General features: G+C 44.0%; 1 protein-coding gene across 1 annotated transcript in view; it reads right to left on the reverse strand.

Annotated features, from left to right (window-relative positions):
• Nucleotides 1–1,442: 1,442 nt before the first annotated feature.
• The window catches only part of RAPGEF3 (Rap guanine nucleotide exchange factor 3), an 870,850-nt gene continuing 852,775 nt past the window's right edge, over nt 1,443–19,517 (reverse strand). The window contains exon 28 of the mRNA XM_085654789.1: nt 1,443–2,331. Coding sequence (XP_085510915.1) covers nt 2,210–2,331 — 122 coding nt within the window. The 3' untranslated portion in view covers nt 1,443–2,209. The remainder of the gene's footprint in view (nt 2,332–19,517) is intronic.

Consider the following 19,517-nt stretch of genomic DNA (forward strand, 5'->3'; position numbering starts at 1 on the left):
CATATAATTTTGCAATTAAATTAACATGAGGTGTTCGAATTTTGAAATGTATTAACGTAACTACTAGACATGTTTTAGGCTACTGCCAAGTAGTATGGAGAATTAACACAGGAAATTAATGTAACTAGCAGAGAACGTTAATATGAAGGATTTGTGATGCGAAGTTGACACTACTCATATACTAAATATGATTAACAATGTTATTTCTATACATTGGTAGATGTGATAGTTAAAATGCAAGAGAATTTTGCATAAAGTGATACATTCTTATGACAGCTAAAATTGTAGGCCAGAAATGCAAGTTCCTGACAGCCCTCGTTTTAGAATTGATGTTCTGAATTTTGTTTGCACTATGGAGTCTGTTCTTTCTCGTATTTGCATTGCAGGTGGAGATACATTCATTAGAGAAAAGTGATATCTTTGTTTTAGTAGCTAGGCAAGGTTTGAAGAAATGATGGTTACATGGTTTGGAGGTGACCAATTCGCATGGAAAGAGGCTTGGGAACCAAGGACAAATTGTGGCAAGGGAGCTACATGGTGAACACCGTGGTAAAGAACTCGCATGACTGTACTCATTAGGGACTATGCACACGCTCTGCATTATGGGAAAGCTACTTGTGGGTAACTGATTTGTGGAATTAGGGAAAGTGCCCACTTCTTTCCTGCTTTTCGAAGGGAGAGTATCTCAGAACGAGTTCTTTCTTTTACGGTAGTAGCTTTATGCTACTCTAATCATTTCAATGGTGCAGAGACTTCTTAGGAAGACTTCACGTACTGACACCTTCACTTTTCATTGAAAATGCTTATGTAGGGATTTCACCTTAGCAATAGGGTAGGGTTAGATGTAATGCTTTTCACTCATCAACTCGCGATGCGGGGGAATTTGGACTCATGCTTCCTGATTCTCTGTATCCTACTTCTTGAATTAATAGTTTTGTCATTGCTGCATCGTTTAAATTGGATGCGTACATTTGGCCTCATGCTAATTCCTTCGTATCTCTATACCCTTGTGTTGAGGTGTCTCTATGTACAGCTATTTTTGGCTTTGTAATAACCCAACTTACCTTATATATTTGTCCGTGAATTATTATGTATCAAGGAAAGTTATTGACTAATTAGCTGTGTATTAATGATTTATTTCCCCTTTACACTGTCATGCTGCTAAAAAGAACCATCAGATTTTGTCTCAGGAGAAGGTCTAGAACTAATGGACCCAAACCCTTTCAAACACTATCTAAAGGGAGCCTTATGAGAAGGTGGTTTGGGGGGAATTCAGGAAAATGACTAGCTGATTTTTAGAGGGTCTATAATTTAACCATGACATCCCTTAACATTGAGTATTTTTTGAGACACACAAACTGACAATTACAATAGACACAACCAGGTGTACCAAATCTAAGAATCCAAACTTCTCTGAATGAAGAAACTCCAGAGACATGTGAAAGATACAATGTCATCATATTTAAGTAAAAGCATGATCCTTTTAGTCTATCCAGCACTTAAAAATATATTATAGATTTTACATTTTTCTTTATACATAAGTTTGAAATGTAACAAAACAGCATCTAATTGCCAAGCTGGCTGGCATTGCTACAATAATGTACACTCACACCTCAAGGTATGATATTTCAAAGATTCATGTAAGCATACCGAAATCTGTAAGTAATCTGCACAAATACTGTATTTTTTAGATGCCCCTTCATGTAAACCAACCTTTTTCCTTCCCCACTACTTTCACTGACATGCAGAGCATGCTCAGCTACTCAGCAAGCAGTGTTCCAAAGCTTAGCTTTTCCAGGGCACTTATTCCAAAGTGTATTCTTTCTCACTGAACCAAACCCACAAGTTTTCCACAACCAAGAAACTGCAAGGATAGCCCTTCTTCTGTAACAAAAGACTTGAGAATTCGAGGTGGATGGCAATGTTGTCCTTAAAGCCAATCCACATTGTCGATTGCGAATTGTTGAACAAAAGTTAGGTCAACAATTGAGCAAAACATTGTTTTCGGCCCCTTTCTCATCAGCAGCTGCAAAGATTCTCTGTCCAACAGCTGTGTGTGAAAGGCGTGACGTCAAGTGGTGATGGAGTCCTTTCTCTAGGCCACTGCATTGGCCTAACTGACACTTTCTTGTTGGTTCTTGGGTCACCTCACAGTACTGTGCTTACAATAAACTTTGTTGTTCAGAATGGCTATGAAATTATTAAAGTGTCATGAGGATTCCAGGTCTCGAGAAAGCTGGCAGAGCTTCTTCTGGTTGTCAATGACCTTCATTTGAAGAATGTATGCCCACGTAGTGGCGGCACTCCTCATCGTAAGGGACTGTTCAGAACCTGCAAAAATGTCAACCACAAATTAAATTTATGAAGAAGAAATATATGTAGATTTGTAAACATTGTATGGTCGGTAGTTAAGTTACTGAGCCATGTACAACTTTTATTAATCTGCTTTGTTTAGCATTTTTAAAGCAAACATGTATGTCATACTGGAAGACAAGCCTTTATCCAAGAACAATGTAGCAAACACTCGGCCATCCCCTAGCTAAATTGCTGTTCTAAGAAAGGCTATTTAGGTCCTTCCAATGGGTCATGTGTTAAATGTCTGAGAAATATCCCCTTAATTAACAATACTGCAGAGTACATTTTGCATCATTATGACTTTTTAGCACACCCTGTAATACCGTTATTTATGGATGCAGCGCAGCAATCATACCTAGTAGATATCACTCCTGAATATTCATTATTTACTGTGTACCATATTTACCACATGTTAGAAATACCGCATGTGCTAGCTTAAGTGCATGCACATATTTACAGGAAGTAGCCACTGATGAGCCACAGAGCGATATGAGCATTGCAAACAATAAGGATCTTTCATCAAAAAAGAAATACTTGAAAAGTAATCATTAAGCAAATCAACAGAGTTCCATCATTTCCGCAAGAGGTGGAGGATGTATAAAAACATTTCCAGAACCATAAGAGATGGATATGTGAAATTGTGTCATGGAAGAAGAACACCATGGCAAATGGTGAGCGCCCCCAATTCAATACCCTCTATAACATTTCCACAATGAAAATATCAGAGACAGAAGGCTTTATTGGTGAGTTAGAGAGTGGAGCCTAGAAAGATATTGCAGGTAATGTTAATGATTGACCCTACGAAAATTATGAGTGCATTTCTAAACGTACATCAGTCCTTAGGCACCTAAATTCCCTTTGAAGTTTGCTGAGAGTATTTTATCCAGATTCCACTTAGGTTTGTTTAAACAAGTTCTTTATATTACCTCAAAAAAATTATTTAATTATTGTCAGTCATATTTGATCTGGTGCAACAAATTACACAACTATTACTAGACAACTTAAACTGAGGGTAATTATGTACAAGAGCCCTCATTACGACTGGCCTGATAATTGCAGTGTTACTTATAGCACTTCATAAAATATGACCCCATTCTGATTGGAATTCATCTGGTGCATTAAGTACCACCCAATTCTGACCCCCCTCTCCCCCAAATAATAGCAATACACATTGCACAACTTTTACTTACGATCTATCTGCAAGCAAGTGTTTGACAATGGATCACAATTTACATGTCACTCATAATGTTAGTCTTAATGTGATATGCATCACAATAGATTCGCCCTTATAACATGAACCTTTTGTGGTACAAAATAGTGCCTTCTTATGTAGATGATGAAACTGAAGAATGACATTCCTGTTTGCACCAGTAGTAGCTCAGTGTTGACTTACACCATATGATTATTGAAAATAAGTAAAGGAGAGGAGGAATTCATTCCACCTGAAGAAATGATCAAATAACACTTAGAATCCATGGAGGTATTGACAGATATCAATGCCACCAACTAATTTGGAAAGGAGTTAACCATGTAGTGAAGAGGAGGCATTAGACATGTTCGAAGATGAACATCGAGAAACAATAACGTCAGGGGAATTGAAGAAGATCTAAGTGGACTCATGACAAAAAAAAGAACAAGGACAAGAACAGTTACTCGATTCATTTAAAAAGCAGGTTGAGACACATTCTGCATTTCCTCAGATCGGAGATACCCTAAAAGGTACAACTGCAGCACATGAAGCAGTTACTTACTGAACAAAGACATTACCTATGGTCTAATACCTGTTCCATGAAATGCATGACAGACATCATTGCTCACTATCAGTCGTCAGATGGTGGAAAGACCCGCATCTACTGTGTCAGCCCTAAATATCCTTGGAAAACTGCTGTAACAATAAGAAATGCCACAAATGATACTATTTGCTTCTAGGGAAAGCAACACTTCAACGGCCCCATCTACTTCAAGCACCTCTTTATACCCTCAAACATCTCCAGAGAGAAGACTAAGATGATCAACATAAACAGCACTATGCAACTCTGGGAGAGTCTGCTGCTAAAAAATCAATATTGAACATCATTGAATAATTTGAGTTCATTCTTGAAAATGTAAAGAAGTGTTTGTTGTTAATCTTTCCATGATGTCTTGGATTGTAAGGTATGAAAAAAGGGATTTTTTTCTTTAATACCACCATGTGTATTAGTTACGTGTAATTAATCTTTACATTTAAAAGTGTACACAAATGACCACCAGGTGACTACTTGTGATAGTTTTGGGACAAAATTCTGAAGGCATTCAGAACACAACATTACATTATTATTCAAACCACACCAGAGATGGAGCTATATTTGTTTTTGGTTAGCAAACCATGGGAGGGATCTCTGCTAACAAGATTTAACTTTAGAAGCTACCTCAGTTTTCCCATGGACAATTTAATTCAACTACTATAACTGTAGTCTCTTGCGACAAATACCCTATGCAGACATTGTTGCACTTTGTATTTTTTTGTAAATTTTATAATCCATTTACTTGTTTTTTAATTCCTGTTCTACAAATGTATGGGTTTTATAAATTAATACCAGAACTTTATTTCCTAAAGATGTTGAGCAACTCCAGAGTTTGTAACTCTTTTGGGTGTTTTAAAAAAAGAAAATCTGCTGTACATCATACCTAATGAATGCTCTTTTACTCCTAGTATGGATTTGTCTGGGTTAGTCTGACATTTTTATAATATGATGGCTGTACATTTTTTGATCTTTGCTTTAATGATTATATATGAAAAGTCAATAAAGTAAAAGAATAAAGTATGAAGTATGCACCACTTTATTCAGAATTTAGTTTTATTTGCTTCATGCGAAAAATATCACACATGAAATTTAAAGATTTGGTATACATCGCATTTGGAAATGACATGCAATAAATTGTGAACAATATTTTCAGCAAATTATTTTATAAATGTAATTAACATCTTGTAACTGTGTGAACAGCTATATGTAAGCAGTTTTTAATGATGCATGCAAGACTGTCTTGCATGCACCGAGAATCTTAGGCTTCTCGTAATTAGTGCATTAGAGTTCAAACATTTATAGCCGGCATGTCCAATAATGGGCCCAGATTTTCAGGATATTCTCATAGGCTACATTTACATGCAGTGAAACTAAAGGAGAAGCAGGTACGTAGTTGATGGTCATCATAAAATTTACACGATTTGTTGCAACTGTGGACAAGCAGAAAATGTAGGACATCTAGTTTATTGGATGGAGCAAAAGCCCACAAGATATAGTACTTGTATCTTCTCATGATGAATACCCTATTGATTTAACTACATCTTAGTGATGGAAAATATTAGGGGATAGTATATCTTACTACAAAACCTATGCACGGCTAATAATGGATTACTCTGATCATGACACTGTTGCACATTATGATAACCATATCAAAAAAGGGAATGTTCTCTATATTTATGGCTTGATTGACAAATGGGGCCGACTTTTTTCCTTCGAACTTTCTTGACCTCTAGATTCTCATGATGCCAATCAATCGCAGACTGGAAGAAAGTTGTCCTTGATTAATCTTATGACCCGTTAACTATAATAACTATATCACTATTATAGTTGCAAAGGAAAGAGTCTTACACACATTTTGTCTTACATTTCTGATTATTTTCTTGCCTTGTTTCTGAAGGATTTGCATACACTGACTGTGTTTAATGTGCATAATATTGTTTCAGTTTGATGAGTACAGGATCTTACTGAATAAAATCTTACAGCACGGAATTGGAAGAATACTGGCAAATTCCCTGGTAAAGTATTCATTTGCGAAAAACCAGATGGCTTCATGAAAAAGTTACCTTCCATAACAATGTTTCTGGTAGATAGTATACATTCTTCACCTTATGAATTTCCTCCACTTCCCAACAATATCCCTCCAGCATCACTAGATGGCCCTTGTGGCCTCAGCCACCACTCTGCCTACCAAAGATGTGATGACATTGGAGTATACAAATTGCCCACTGGTGCACTGGTGTAAGTTTCTGGTCCTATTCCATGCCCCATTGAGGTGTGCAGAGAGTAACAAAAAGCATTAATGACAGCAAAAAAATAGCATATATTTCAATACCATGGGACCTTACTAATTATCGTATTAAGTCACAGGAGGGGTTGGGAGGGAAGTCAGCATTCTACTGGAATATTTAGTATTCACAGGATATATTCCCAAATGTAAGCGACTTCTCCTTCTGAAGGATACTTCTTTCCACAGATTCCTCATCTTTTGATGCAATACTTTACAGAGAGGTGGGATTGAGCAGTGCTGATGAACCAAGGAAGTCATGAAACAAGGATCCATCACTGTCTGCTAGACCTACGAGGCCTAAACATTATGCAAAAATATGTAAGCATGACCATGTGGCTGATTGGGAAATGTCAACTACTGGAATACCACCAAGGAGAGCAGGTGGAAGCAGCCATGGCAAAGGTAGAGTGGGCATGTATGCCAGCTGGAGAGTCATTGTAGGTCAAGGCAGAGCAGATCTTAATATAAAGTGTAACCTAAGGTTAAATGGTGCATTGCTTTGACCCTTTTGCCATTAGTGATGACCACAAAGAGTTGAATATCCTGTCTATCCTGTCATGGATTATGGAGGTAGTAATGCACTGCACACCTGGGTCCCTGTCTATGCATTTTCTTCTTATTTGAATGAAAAGGATAGAAGAAAGATGAAAGGGTTATGGAATGGCCCACGCGAAAGGCAGATAACACTTTCAGTAGGAAAGAAGGGCTACTAAAGCCAGTTTATCTGGATCGAAAACTGTGACTTGTGACTCGTCCAAAATGCCCTGGAGTCACCTAACTCTACAGTATGTAATCACAGCCTCCAATAAGGAGTTTTCAGAGTCAGAATTCGATCTGGTCAACTGTTTATTTGCTCAAATGAGGATTGTATAAGAGACACTAACGCAAGATTTAGCTCCCACTGAGGAGAAACCAACAGAATGGTCATAAACAAGTAAAACAAATATTTCAGCGAAGCATCACTCCTGGAAACTTTAATTTGAAAAAAGTCTTGTCAGAGAAACACATGCAGCCATATAGTGCAATGAAATAACCTCTTACAGTATCCAAGGCAGAGTAAGGCACAGAAAATCAGAAATGCTTGTACGAAATGGGTACATACCTCTGACTTGCACCACTGAGGACACTTGTTCCAGCGCAACACAAAAATTTATTCTGTGGTGTTCCTGGAAGTCATGAGGCCATCCATAACTTCAGGTAGCAAGCAAAAGTAATCTAGTTGACACTGCTTATACTCCATGTGTGCAACCGCAGTACTTAGGGATTGCGATGAAGGACCTGATCATCCTCCGCTGATGGCATACACTCCTTGTATATACTCTTCTTCATCCAGCAAGAGGGCAATCAGGATCAGCTTGTTTTTTTCACCCACACTTTAGTCGATGTGTATGTATAAAGCAGTAAATGTATGTTTGGTATGCAGTTCCTAAAGAAGAATGTCTTTATGTGGGTCTATGACTATTCTGTAGGGTACACAGTGGGTGTGACCCCGCAAGATTCAAATGCCCTCACACACCTGGATAGATGCCATGCTTCATCACAGGGTGTTTGCTCCTCGGCGGGCCGGCGATGCAATGCCTGACGGGCACCCTCAATGGCGGTTCAGTGCCGGTGATCTTCTTGTCTGCAGTTTGGTGAAGTGCGGGTGTGGGGGCTTAAGGAGTAGATTGGTGTTGAGGTGTGAAGGTGTGAGGTTCAAAATATGGAAAGAGGTACTGCTCAGGAAAAACTTTAATTAACAAGTTCTCTTACCTATATTAAACACATGTGGTGCTATCTATTAGACTTTAGTTATCTCAGATAGCTATAGATCAACATGTATCTAACTTCTGTGTAGTCATAATAAAGATCTAGCAGCTATTCATCAGGACCAATATCAACTTAATCTACTTAGTGATTGGCGTTTTAATGCATGGGTTCATTGATTTTCTCCCAATCACACATGCCTTGGTTTTGGTATTGATTTGTGATTTATGTAGCGATGACCCAAATTGGGCTCAACTCGAGTCGGAACACGAGGGTAGGTTGTTCGTAGAGCCGGTCCTGACCAAATTCACGCAAACAGTGTGCTATTGTGCACAATTCAATGAGGCACCAATTTTTACCCAATTTTGGTCATTGCTTCCAGATTGCTTGATATATCAGATATCAATGCTGGAGCTTTTAAGGGTTTGCAGTCCCCTTGGTTCTCTGTCTTGCCTGTCGGAACACCATGTGTTTTACAGATCGTCCTGTTTGTGACGTGTGATGGTTCAATGACTCTCTTCAGTCTCCAGGACCTGGCGTTGTTTGTGACCCTACTGAGGTCTGAAATGGGCTGTGGAACTCCTTTCCTTTGGATAAATTGGCTGTACTGGGTGGAATGGTGGGTCCTTTTCCAGTGGCCACTCTGTGCTGTCTTTTTCTGGAGTCTCAGCCTCATTTAATATAGCTATGATGTCCATGACTTGCTTAGGAGCCTCCTTTTGATTCGGTTCGGGCCCCCAAATCACTGGCCTCTACCTCTTGTCTAGACTTACAGTCCTCTTTATCTTTTGTGATGAGTGGTTCAGTTTTTCCCTGCTCCTCTTCTTGTTTTGACCATAGCCAGTAAAGTAGGGTTGATCCATTATTAATACCTTTATGTAGTTTCAATATTTTCTTGTTTTTCCTTGACTAGGGAATTCTCAAATTATCCAGAGAATTTGGGTCATTAATTGTGACTTTGTTTTGTGGTTGTAGTTGGCACCCTCTTGTAGTGCTCTGCTCTGGATTAGGCACTGCCTGTTGTACACAAATTGGGACATATTCTCAAGGAACTATCGCCGAGTTAACGACACATTAGCACATCCAAAATCGCGTTAAATACATTGCATATTCACAAGCTGGTGCTAACAGCCGATAACACCAGTTTTCCGGCAATAGCATCCTCAAAAAACATCGCCACAGATGACCCCGGCAACTATCGCTAATGAGATGCAGAGTAGGCGTTCCCGTGCCAAAAACCGCAACAACACCACACCCCAACATTCTCAACAACCAGCCACATCGGCGATAAGAGCACAAAACATGCGATAGGACACGTTAGCATCAGGAAACTAACACCTGCTCAGACCTGGTGCAAAGTCGGACCACAGCCTGCACCACAAAAGCGAGCCCAGCCCAGAGCCACACATGAAGAACAACAGATACCATGGAGCCACTGAACATGCATGCCGGACACACAAGAGGGCCAAAATACCCACCGCCACCACCCCCAGGACCCCAACCCCAAAAGGCCCCCCTCCCGGACCACCACAGAGGCAGCGCAGACAAAGACAGCAGACTCCCAGGAAATGCACCACCCTCACAGACCCAACACCTGACAATGTCATTGCCCACTACAGGCCCAAAAGGACAACCATCCTACGCATCATTCCTGACCATCATCGCCCAACAGGCCGACGGCACCAACACAGCGGACAACCAACATCCCACCCCACACAAAGTTGCTGGCTGTGCTGTACATGTTGGCCTCTGGCACCCCCCAACCAACATCCGCCAGAGTCGGAGAAGTCTCACAGCCAGCCACATCCAAGTCCCTCGCACTTGTCTTGGACATCAGCCTGGTACCCCAGTACCTATACGTCCAAAACAATGAGCAGGATCAGCTGGAGACCAACCAAAGACCATACGCCATAGCTGGATGCACACACGTGGTGGGGGCAATCCACAGCACACATGTCATACCTGTGCCCCCTCATGACCAAGCACACAATTACCGCAACAGAAAGCACACGTCTCACATCAATGTGCAGGCAACATCCGAACACGTGGAATTTCCACCAACGTCGTCGCCAAATACCCAGCCAGTGTGTATGATTCCTTCATCCTCCGACAGTCCATCATCAACCAGCGTTCCCAGGATGGCACCAAGGGAAATGCACAGCCCTTTGGCAAGTTCCAAATGAACACCCCACACACCTCAACTCCACAACCATGCAAATCACAACTCTGGCAAAGCACACCTCACAAAATCACAAACAACATGCAAAACAACATGCTGACCCACCAAACACGACAGAACAACTTACAATGGTAACCTGGGCAAGCCATGAACATGAGCCATCAACGGCATGGCACCTCAGCCACACAATAGCAGAATGTGGGGAGAGGTGGGAACCAGGCATGTCTGAAGGAGGCAGGAGAACGATGTTTGGGAAAGCACACAATGCCGAAAGTGGCGGAGATGTGCTGGACAGACCGCAGTATGCAGAACACACTCATATCCATGGCGACATACACCGCTGGTGTATGGAGTGTAGTGGACAATGGACGAAACCATGTCACCCCAGCCAGTGGGGGAGTCCGTGGAAATGTTGACTGTTGCGTCCCCCCCGCCGTATGCGTGAGCGGAGTGGAATGGGCCGGCGTACGCCAGGTCAGCGTAGGGGAGTGAATAAAAAGCACATAGCCCTGGGCGTGGTCCTCTTCTGGAATGCCCAACGTCTCTAACAGGGCGACGCCTCTCACCCCACCACGAGGCAGATGCCGTCCTCGTGAGTGGAGTTGCCTACGATCCTGTGCGCCTACCGTACCCCAGTCCACTGTACCCCGAACCTGTCAGGCCTGCCCCTGCGCAGCCAGGCCGCACTGATCACCTGCTGACACCGGCATGTGTCAAGGAGGGCTCACCACTTGCCGGCGCAAGCTCCAAGCCCGAGGCCTGCGAACTTGGCAGCCTCCACAGACCATCATGGCCTCCATGACACAGGCACGCTTGACTCCTTTCTCGTTTACGTACTCTACTGCTGCCTCCGGCCTTCACTGCGGTCAAGTAGGTCATACATTTGGGACAGAGTCTTGATTACACGATGGCAGAGTACATATGTTACTTGCAGAGTTAATATCTGTGTACTCCCTTTGAAGTGGTGCCACCAACTCTTTGCATGGCATTCCTACGACACCTGTCTCTTGTCCCCTGCTGACTACTGCCGTCGGCCTACACTACGGACAAGTAGGTCACACATTTGAAACTGAGTCCTGATCATGCAATGGCAGAGTACACACTTTATGGCTGATTTTATCTCACTGTACTCCCTTGGATCAGGTGGCAGCAACCATGTGCATAGCATTCCAATGACAGTTGGCTGTGAGCCCACGTGGACTACTGCTCCCGGCCTGCGCTGCCCTCGAGTAAGTAACAGAATTAGAACTGAACATCGATTATTCAAAGGCAGAGTAAGAATCATTGCATGCAAGTAGAGGCGTAAGAGGAAGACGCGGTTCAGTCAGGAGGAAAAAAAGGATCATCGTTACGGAGGTGATCAAACACTACCGACAACTGCCCTGGTGTCACTAACTCTGTGCATCGCAAGACAATGACACGTGGCTGTGGGCCCTTGCTGACCGCTGCCTCCGGCCTACGCTGCGGGCGAGTAGGTCACACACAATTTGAATTCTGTCTTGATTTATATACATTGACTTGATGTCATTGTACCAGCCTCAACGCAGACTGCATCCCCTTTCAGTCACGGTGCCACTAAGTCTGTTCCCTGAGACCCATGGCCACTTTCTGGTTGGACTTTGGTGGCGACTAAGTCCTAGGACTTGGAGTTGTCGTCGCCATCATGATACTGACTTTGTGTCGAAAACGATGCCGTGGCATTCCACTCCTTCATTTGCTGCTTCCAGACAGCTTCCACCCTCTGCATCATGCCCTGGAAGACACCTTCCACTGTCCCCCGCAACCCTATGCCACATACACCTCGGACACAGATGTGGACCCGCTCAGCTCGCGTGGCCCATCTGACTGCACCACAAGTCACCGTCCCGTGGCAGTGTGCCTGTGCCGGCCGCTGTGCATCCGGGGCCACTAACTCTGTGCAGCTCAAGTAAGGGACCCTGTCTGAATGAATATTGGATGCCCTCTGTGATGGTGGTCTTGGGGTCATCGACGCCATGTGCATGTGGCCCTGCGCTGTCCGCTGCCTCCGGCCTCATCTGTGGCCCACCAGGGCTCACACATCAAATTTAGTCCTGACCGGCCCAGACGTCACATCACCGCAGGAGGCACACGCCACCACTGCCAGGACCACCTCCAAATGCCAACTGCCAGTGTCGAAACAGTTGTACTGGGAGACTAATGGAGTTGCTCACACCTGGCGTGGATGCCATCTTTTTTCTGATCCCCTCCTCAGCACTCAGGTGCCACAGAGTAGGTGCACCACAAATCATCGTCCATTACTGTTTTGGTCATGTGATGTGGGGAGTTCACGCAGCAATGTCACTTCAGGCAGCGTGGGAGACCTGGGATGACGATGAGGAAGATGATGCAGTTGCGACACCCCCCCCCCCCACTGCAGCTGCATCAGGAATATCCCAAAGGGACACCTTCTAGACATTTTCTTCAAATGAGCACGCTCAGCTCTGGTGCCCCGAACTCAGCACACTGCAACTCACGGACACTTCTGTTTGATCATTGTGTGACCTCTGGACTTGCTCCAACTCCCTCCTTGTTGCTCAGTAGTTGACTTAGTACTGCATGTGTTTTCTGTTTCTATTGCAATGGTGTCCACTGTTCAAGTTGTTGCCAGCACCAAGCACTCCGTGCAGGCTGGCTTACACTCACCCCACACACATCCAGCACAGGCGTCACTGTACATGTGGCCCTGCCAATAAATGGGCCGGGCGCATGTGCCCGTAGCCAGTTCAGCATAATATCTGTGTGTGTCCCTGTGGTCTTGTTGTATGCATGCGGGAAATGGACCCTGCAACATTACATTGTGCTGTGTACAGCGGACACGTCACCACAGGCAGCAGGTTAGAGCTTGGACATGTCGCATTGTCGTCACCCACTCAATTCGTAAGGGGAGTGGACTGGGCCGTCATACGCAGAGCCAACGTGGGTGTGTGACTGATATGTGCGTGCCCCTGGGTGTGGTTCTGTACTGGGAATGTGCATCTGCGTGTGTCTCTATGGCAGTGTGGGTCTCATTTGTGGGGTGTAGGTGGTCCCTGAAGGGTAATGGACACCCACGTATGTGTTCTAGTTCGCGTTCCATGGGTTCTGACCATACCCAGACCTGTTTGGGCAATTCCTTTTGGCGTTGTGACACCTGGCATTGGGGTGCCATGTGTGGGTAGGTGAGGTGTTTTGAGCCAGTCGTGGTTGTGGGTGCTTCATGCTGTGTGGTCTGTGCAGGGGCTGGGGTCTCCTCTATGTAGCTTGTGTGCCCTGGTCCTGGTGGTGGGTTGCGTGGAATGTCCATGGGCTGTTGTTGGGCGTTGGTGTCGCAGTAGTGGTGGTCGTCTCAGGCATCACTGATGGGTTGTCTGGTCTGACCTGCTGAAGGTGTTGTTTGTCCCTCTGCAATGTGAAGGGGAGATGCATGTTGACATTGTGTTGACATTTATGTTTGCTCATTGTCCTTGTAGACATGCAGACTGTGTGACAATGTACATTGTGCCTGTTTGGGCGGTGCTGGCAATTAGAGGGGGGACAGTGGACATTTGGCCTACATGACTGATGTGAGGTTGTACCCGTACATATGCATCTCACACTTCCCTGCTCTGTTAAATGTGATTTGCCTGTTTCTGCGCATGGGCGTACCCAGTTGTGTCCTCTGTTCTGCAGTGCCGGTGTTGCACTTTGCGCCACATTGTCATGGGATGTGCTGAGATTACTATGTGTGTGTGCTGCAGTGTGTCACAGGGATGGAGGACATGTGCTACACATAGTTGTGCAATTTGTGCCATTGTGCCCATCTCCCCCCGTCCTCCCAGTCCCTGGTCGTTGCTCACCCTGTTCATGTTGTGTCAGGTCCTATTTTGCTGTGTCCGTACTTCCGGCACTTTGCACCGTCTCCACACTGATGACTGTGGCTTCCATTTCCTCCAGCTCCTCCTGTGGCGCAAGTCTACCACCTCCTGTCGCCGTTGCTGCCTTCCTGTTGGCAGCGGCTTTGGGCCTGGTTTGGGTTTTTACGTCATGCCAGCCCCTCTTGTCTTCCTCCATTGGCCTCCTCTTAATTCCAGCTGCATTCAAGGTGGTCTGATTGTGGGTCAGTTGCTGGTAGTGTTCTTTGACCTCCGTGACGCTGGTATTGTTTTCTTGTGGACTGCACCCCGTCTTCCTCTCCCTCTTCTCCTTGGCCTTCCCCGACCCAGTTGTTCCTTGCTGGTGGTCTGTGGGGCTTGTGGGGTTCGCGTTGGCCTCTGTGCTCGGCCAGGGTGCATCCATGTTGCTTCGCACTTTGGGTTGTTTCTGGTGTGTTGTTTTTGTTGCTTTTATAGTGCATTTGCCCGCCAGACGCGTGGGATTTGCAGGCCTGCTGCTGTTTTTCACTGCTTTTTGTATCGCGCTTGGCCTCATCGCAGTTATTTTGCATTCGGGTTTCACATTTTTGCGGTGTGGCGTTGTTTTTAACGCGGCCATTTGACGCGTTGTCTGGTGACTATCGCATGGTCCCGTCATGTTGTGAATACTTGGTTAACACGGCATAAATTTCCCGCGATAGACTGCGATGTTGGAGGTTGCGTTAAGTTACTTTCGTGATGGTTATCATGTATTCTTGAGAATATACCCCATTGTTTTTTTGGTCCAGGGGGTAAGCGTCAGGGCAGAGATCCATGTACATTAAGTTTGGCTCAGCTATCAGAGCGGTATCATTGTTTGTGGACTCTGGTGTTCCTTGGCTTTGGTGGCATTGGTGTTGAGTCAGCCCGTTTTTGATATCTGGAGTGATGGCTGACTTTTCAGGTCATTGATCAGAGAAATCATCATTGCTGGCACGTTAGAAAAATTGACATTTGCACCCTCAATTTGTCTGCATACAACAATGCAGCATTGGCCATAGCATCTATTATTTTATTGATGTTTACCATTGCCACCATTTGCAGCGTAGTTGCTGGCTGTTCTTCCACCATGCCAGATAATTGCTCGGGCTCTTGATGGTGGATGAAGCATGAGCTCTCACATTCAGAGCACCAGCTGGACAGGGAGGACCTTTCTGGACCGGACTCTTCTGGCAGTGCTTCAAGAACTTGTGGTCCAGAGGATGCTTCTGGTAGAACTGCCACAGCCCTGACTTGGGCCACAATTTTAGAACTTTCTCTGGCCTTATCTGACTCACTGTCTGTAGTTTGTTTTATGCCTGTAGTTTGTTTTCTATGACCCGGCAATCCAGCATTTCCCCCACCCTCTTCTCCTTTATCTTTTGTATTCATGGATGTCGCCCCCTAACATTTGATTTAAGGTGTTTATTGCCTGCATTCAGGATTGCCATTAAGATCTTGTTCACTCAAGTTCCATGTCCCTCTTGATTTTCCATATTCCACCTTACCCTATTAATGGGATCACGGCCTACTGTTTGTTACATTTTTAATGTCTGGCTTCAAACAGCTCTTTTAGTGAAAATAAACCACATGCTATGAGGTCAGCCCCTTCAATCATTGGTTGCTTTGAATTGGCTCCCTTCAGCCATTTCTTTTTACAGTATACCAGAGGATTATTTCCTCTTAACTGTCTACTGAATTCATTTTTAACATAGACTTTGTTTACTTTAATTATCTGCCAGGGGATCAAGAAGGCAGCTGTGATATACAATTTGAAGGTATTCCTTCCTCTATCTACTGTCTAAAGTATGTACGGATAATGGGAAAATACCAGCCTTATGTAATTATCCAAACTTTTGGATCAGCAGGAACATTAAACAACCGGCCAGGAGGCAACCCTATGCACATACCATGAAGAGTCCTTGCTCTTCAATGAAAGGCCATTTACTTCTGCTCATGCATATCATATCAGTAGCACCTCGTACTCATGTGAGCCTTACAAGCATCATAGATCAGGGGAGTCAGGAAGAACAGTTACCTATTCTGCCACTTCACCTTTTCCAGAGGCACACTTTTCAATGTGGACAGGACAGATAGGTTGACTCGAAGTTGACCTATAGATTTTGTCTGGACAACTGGTAATATTACTACCACTATTGTCTATTGATATGCCTTGTGAGACTTAAGAACCATCAAGAAAATGTTCTAATAAACTGCGGCTGTAACTACACACTAAAGAGGGGGTCTGGCGTATTTTTCTGACGTGGCAGGAGGTGTGTACGGCTGGGCGGCCCTGGAGGAAGCCTGCCCCTTGGGGTGGGTTTCATCCATAAATACGCTCAGCCTTCCATCCACCTTCTGGCTCTTTCTCACACTCACCAATCAGTACAACCACATACAAAGAGAATCACGAATTACTGCAATTTCAATTACAAAAAAGAAAACAGACCCACACCTATTGGCTATGCCATTTTTTATGTCTCGCATAGGCAGCGCATGTGCTGCCTCTCCGAGGCATCAAGTAATCTATATGTTGGGTGAAACTCTGCCTATTGCCGGGTAATTTGTCCTGCCGCTTGCCATTTGTTGGCATAGCTTTTCTTATCGGGCTTTTTATTGGCTGTAGATGCGATGCGTCACTTCCGTTTGTTCCGAAGGCAGCACCGCCTAACTACAGTTTTCGTCCGCTTTTGTGGACTTTTCTTCATCAGCACTTGTGTTTAAGAACTCTTTTTTTTAAATTCTGACTTTCGCCCGATCCTTCAACGTGCATTACTTTTATTGACTTTTGCTGTCCCGCGCTACATACAACACTCTCAGCAATGGCGGGCGCTTTTGGTGTTTATTTTCTGTGAGCCATGTGAGCTTTCACTTTTATTTCTTTGTCGCAATGCCGGCAATTTGACTTTCGCTGTCCCGCGCCACACACACAACTTGCGGCATTTGGGGGGCTTCTTGTGTTTATTTTCTGCACTACATGCAAGCTTTCACTTTTAGTTGTAACAATGGCAGAAATTTGACTTTCGCCCTCCCTCAGTGCAATGGCAGCGGTGGGCACCACACACCACACTCTCGGCAATGGCAGGTGCTTCTGGTGTTTATTTTCGTGCACGCTTTCAATTTTATTTCTTTGTCGCAATGGCAGCGATTTGACTTACGCTGTCCCTCGTCAGTGCTGTTCATTTTCAGCGCACCATCACTAACCCTTTAAGACTGGCCCTAGGAGCTCCTAGCACTCTTTCCAAACATGGGGCTGAACACTCCCTCACATTTCCGAGACATAGATTTGAAGAGACAGACTACTGGGATTGAAGGAACCCGCAACCTCCCTCGCCTCCTCCTGCTGGTGAGAGCCAGACACCCCGTCCCCCTCTCCTTCCTTAGTGCATCCAGACATAGTGTGCGCCCTGCCTGCAATCGGCCCTTCCTCCGGTGCCACCTCCTGTCTGTTGGGTACCAACATACGCTGCTGTTCCTGTCAATGGACAGTCCAGTTCCCTGCCCCCTCCTGTGATGTGCAGACCAAGTGCTCGACCCCTCTTTCTCCATAAGGACAGCTCCCACCGTGAGAAGTATAGCCACTGTTATGCTGCTGTACTACGGAGCTACCTCAGGCAGCCACATAGCATTTCATTTTTTAATTACAGGGATGTTTTAGATGTATTTATAAATCACAAAGATAGCTGCAGAGGGCAGCACAGCGCTGCAGGAGAAACCGGATAAAAAGTCAGCATGTGCAGATTTTACGCATTAAGGTACTCCTGGTACTGGCCAAGATTATGTGACCTTTCACCTTTGTTAACCCTTATATGACCTGCCTGAAGCATCAGAAGCAAAATACAAGGGACTTTAAAGCCAGCTCAGTTTACTTGCCCGGAGCAACTCTGTTCACAAGTAGGTGTGAATTGACCATTTGTTGTGATGGTGAGATGATGGCATTGCTTTAGTTTAATGCACTATGGTCCACTCACAATTCAATCTGGAGATTCACAGGACGCTTTATTTAGTTAAGTCATTTGCTGTGTATTCTTTCCACAATTTCACTCCTTTGGCTTAAGGCATTTACTTTGTAGATTAAGAAATTATTTGACAAGAATGCCAGAAAAAACAAGTTGTAGGTAAGACATAGCATTTGTCGAAGAGACTGTGCAGAATTATTAACAAGGAAAATACCCCAGGGCCCATGTGTAAATCAAATATATTAAAGTGTTACTTACTAACTAAAACAAAAAAAAAGAATCCTGTTCGGGTAACATTTGCTGCTGAAAAATAGTGTGGTTACCCCCACCCACTCTCTGCCCATAGTTGTCATTGGCTTTTGTCATTGCACTTTGTAAATGTTGGCTTCTGATTTGTTAATAGGTTTGGTAGTCCCTCCTTAGTACCGCCTTGTCTTCATTTGTAACCTCCTCCCATGAGGACTGGCCATTTTACTTCGGTTGTTACATGGTACCTCTTTTTTAGTCTGTAAGCACTATTTTCTTTCATTTGTTTCTCCTACTGCAGGCACGACATGCTTTCCTGCAACATTCAGCGCACCATGCATGTTTTCTCTTTCCGAGCAGCCCAGGAAAATGGCGGCCGCTTCTTTAAATAGGTGTCACATTTACAAAAGTTTGAGCTATTGGCATTGTAAATGAGAATGCCTTCTATTTATGTGTTAATTAGCAAAACAAATAAACAAAAGGCATTCTCAATTACAATGCCAACAGCTTAAACTCTCACAAATGCGAGACCTATTGCATTTGCAATGCAATAGGTCTCGCATTTGCGAAACTTTGACCTATTGGTATTGTAAATGACAATGCCTTTTATTATTGTATGTTTTTTAAACATATAAATAAAAGGCATTGTCATTTACAATGCTAATAGCACAAAATATCACAAATACGAGACCTAATGCATTGCAAATGCTTGTTTTGTTTGCAGTTCTACAACAGCAATCGTAATTAGTGTGGCGCCGTTCTGCACAGTGTCCTCTTCTGTGAACAATGTGCTTTACAAATCTGAAGAAGTTGTTCCCTGTGATGAAAAGAAAATAGTCCAGTACCACCCGTTGATACAGAAATGCGAACTGCAGCCTGGATATAACTTCCTCGCGCCTTTTCTCTTCCTTGCTCTTCTCCACGGCACGCTACTTAAGTGCACCCATTTTTAGCTGCCTCGGTACTGTACGGAAGTTAAGTTGTGTCAAAAGGTTCCCAAATTGCAGTGTATAGTTAAAATCTACTCTACGCACTATTAATGCTGATAATTCATGGGGCTCCAACAAGTGCCCGAGACAACTGGATAAATAA

The sequence above is a fragment of the Triturus cristatus genome, chromosome 4_1, assembly GCF_964204655.1.
Source record: "Triturus cristatus chromosome 4_1, aTriCri1.1, whole genome shotgun sequence".
NCBI lineage: Eukaryota > Metazoa > Chordata > Amphibia > Caudata > Salamandridae > Triturus > Triturus cristatus.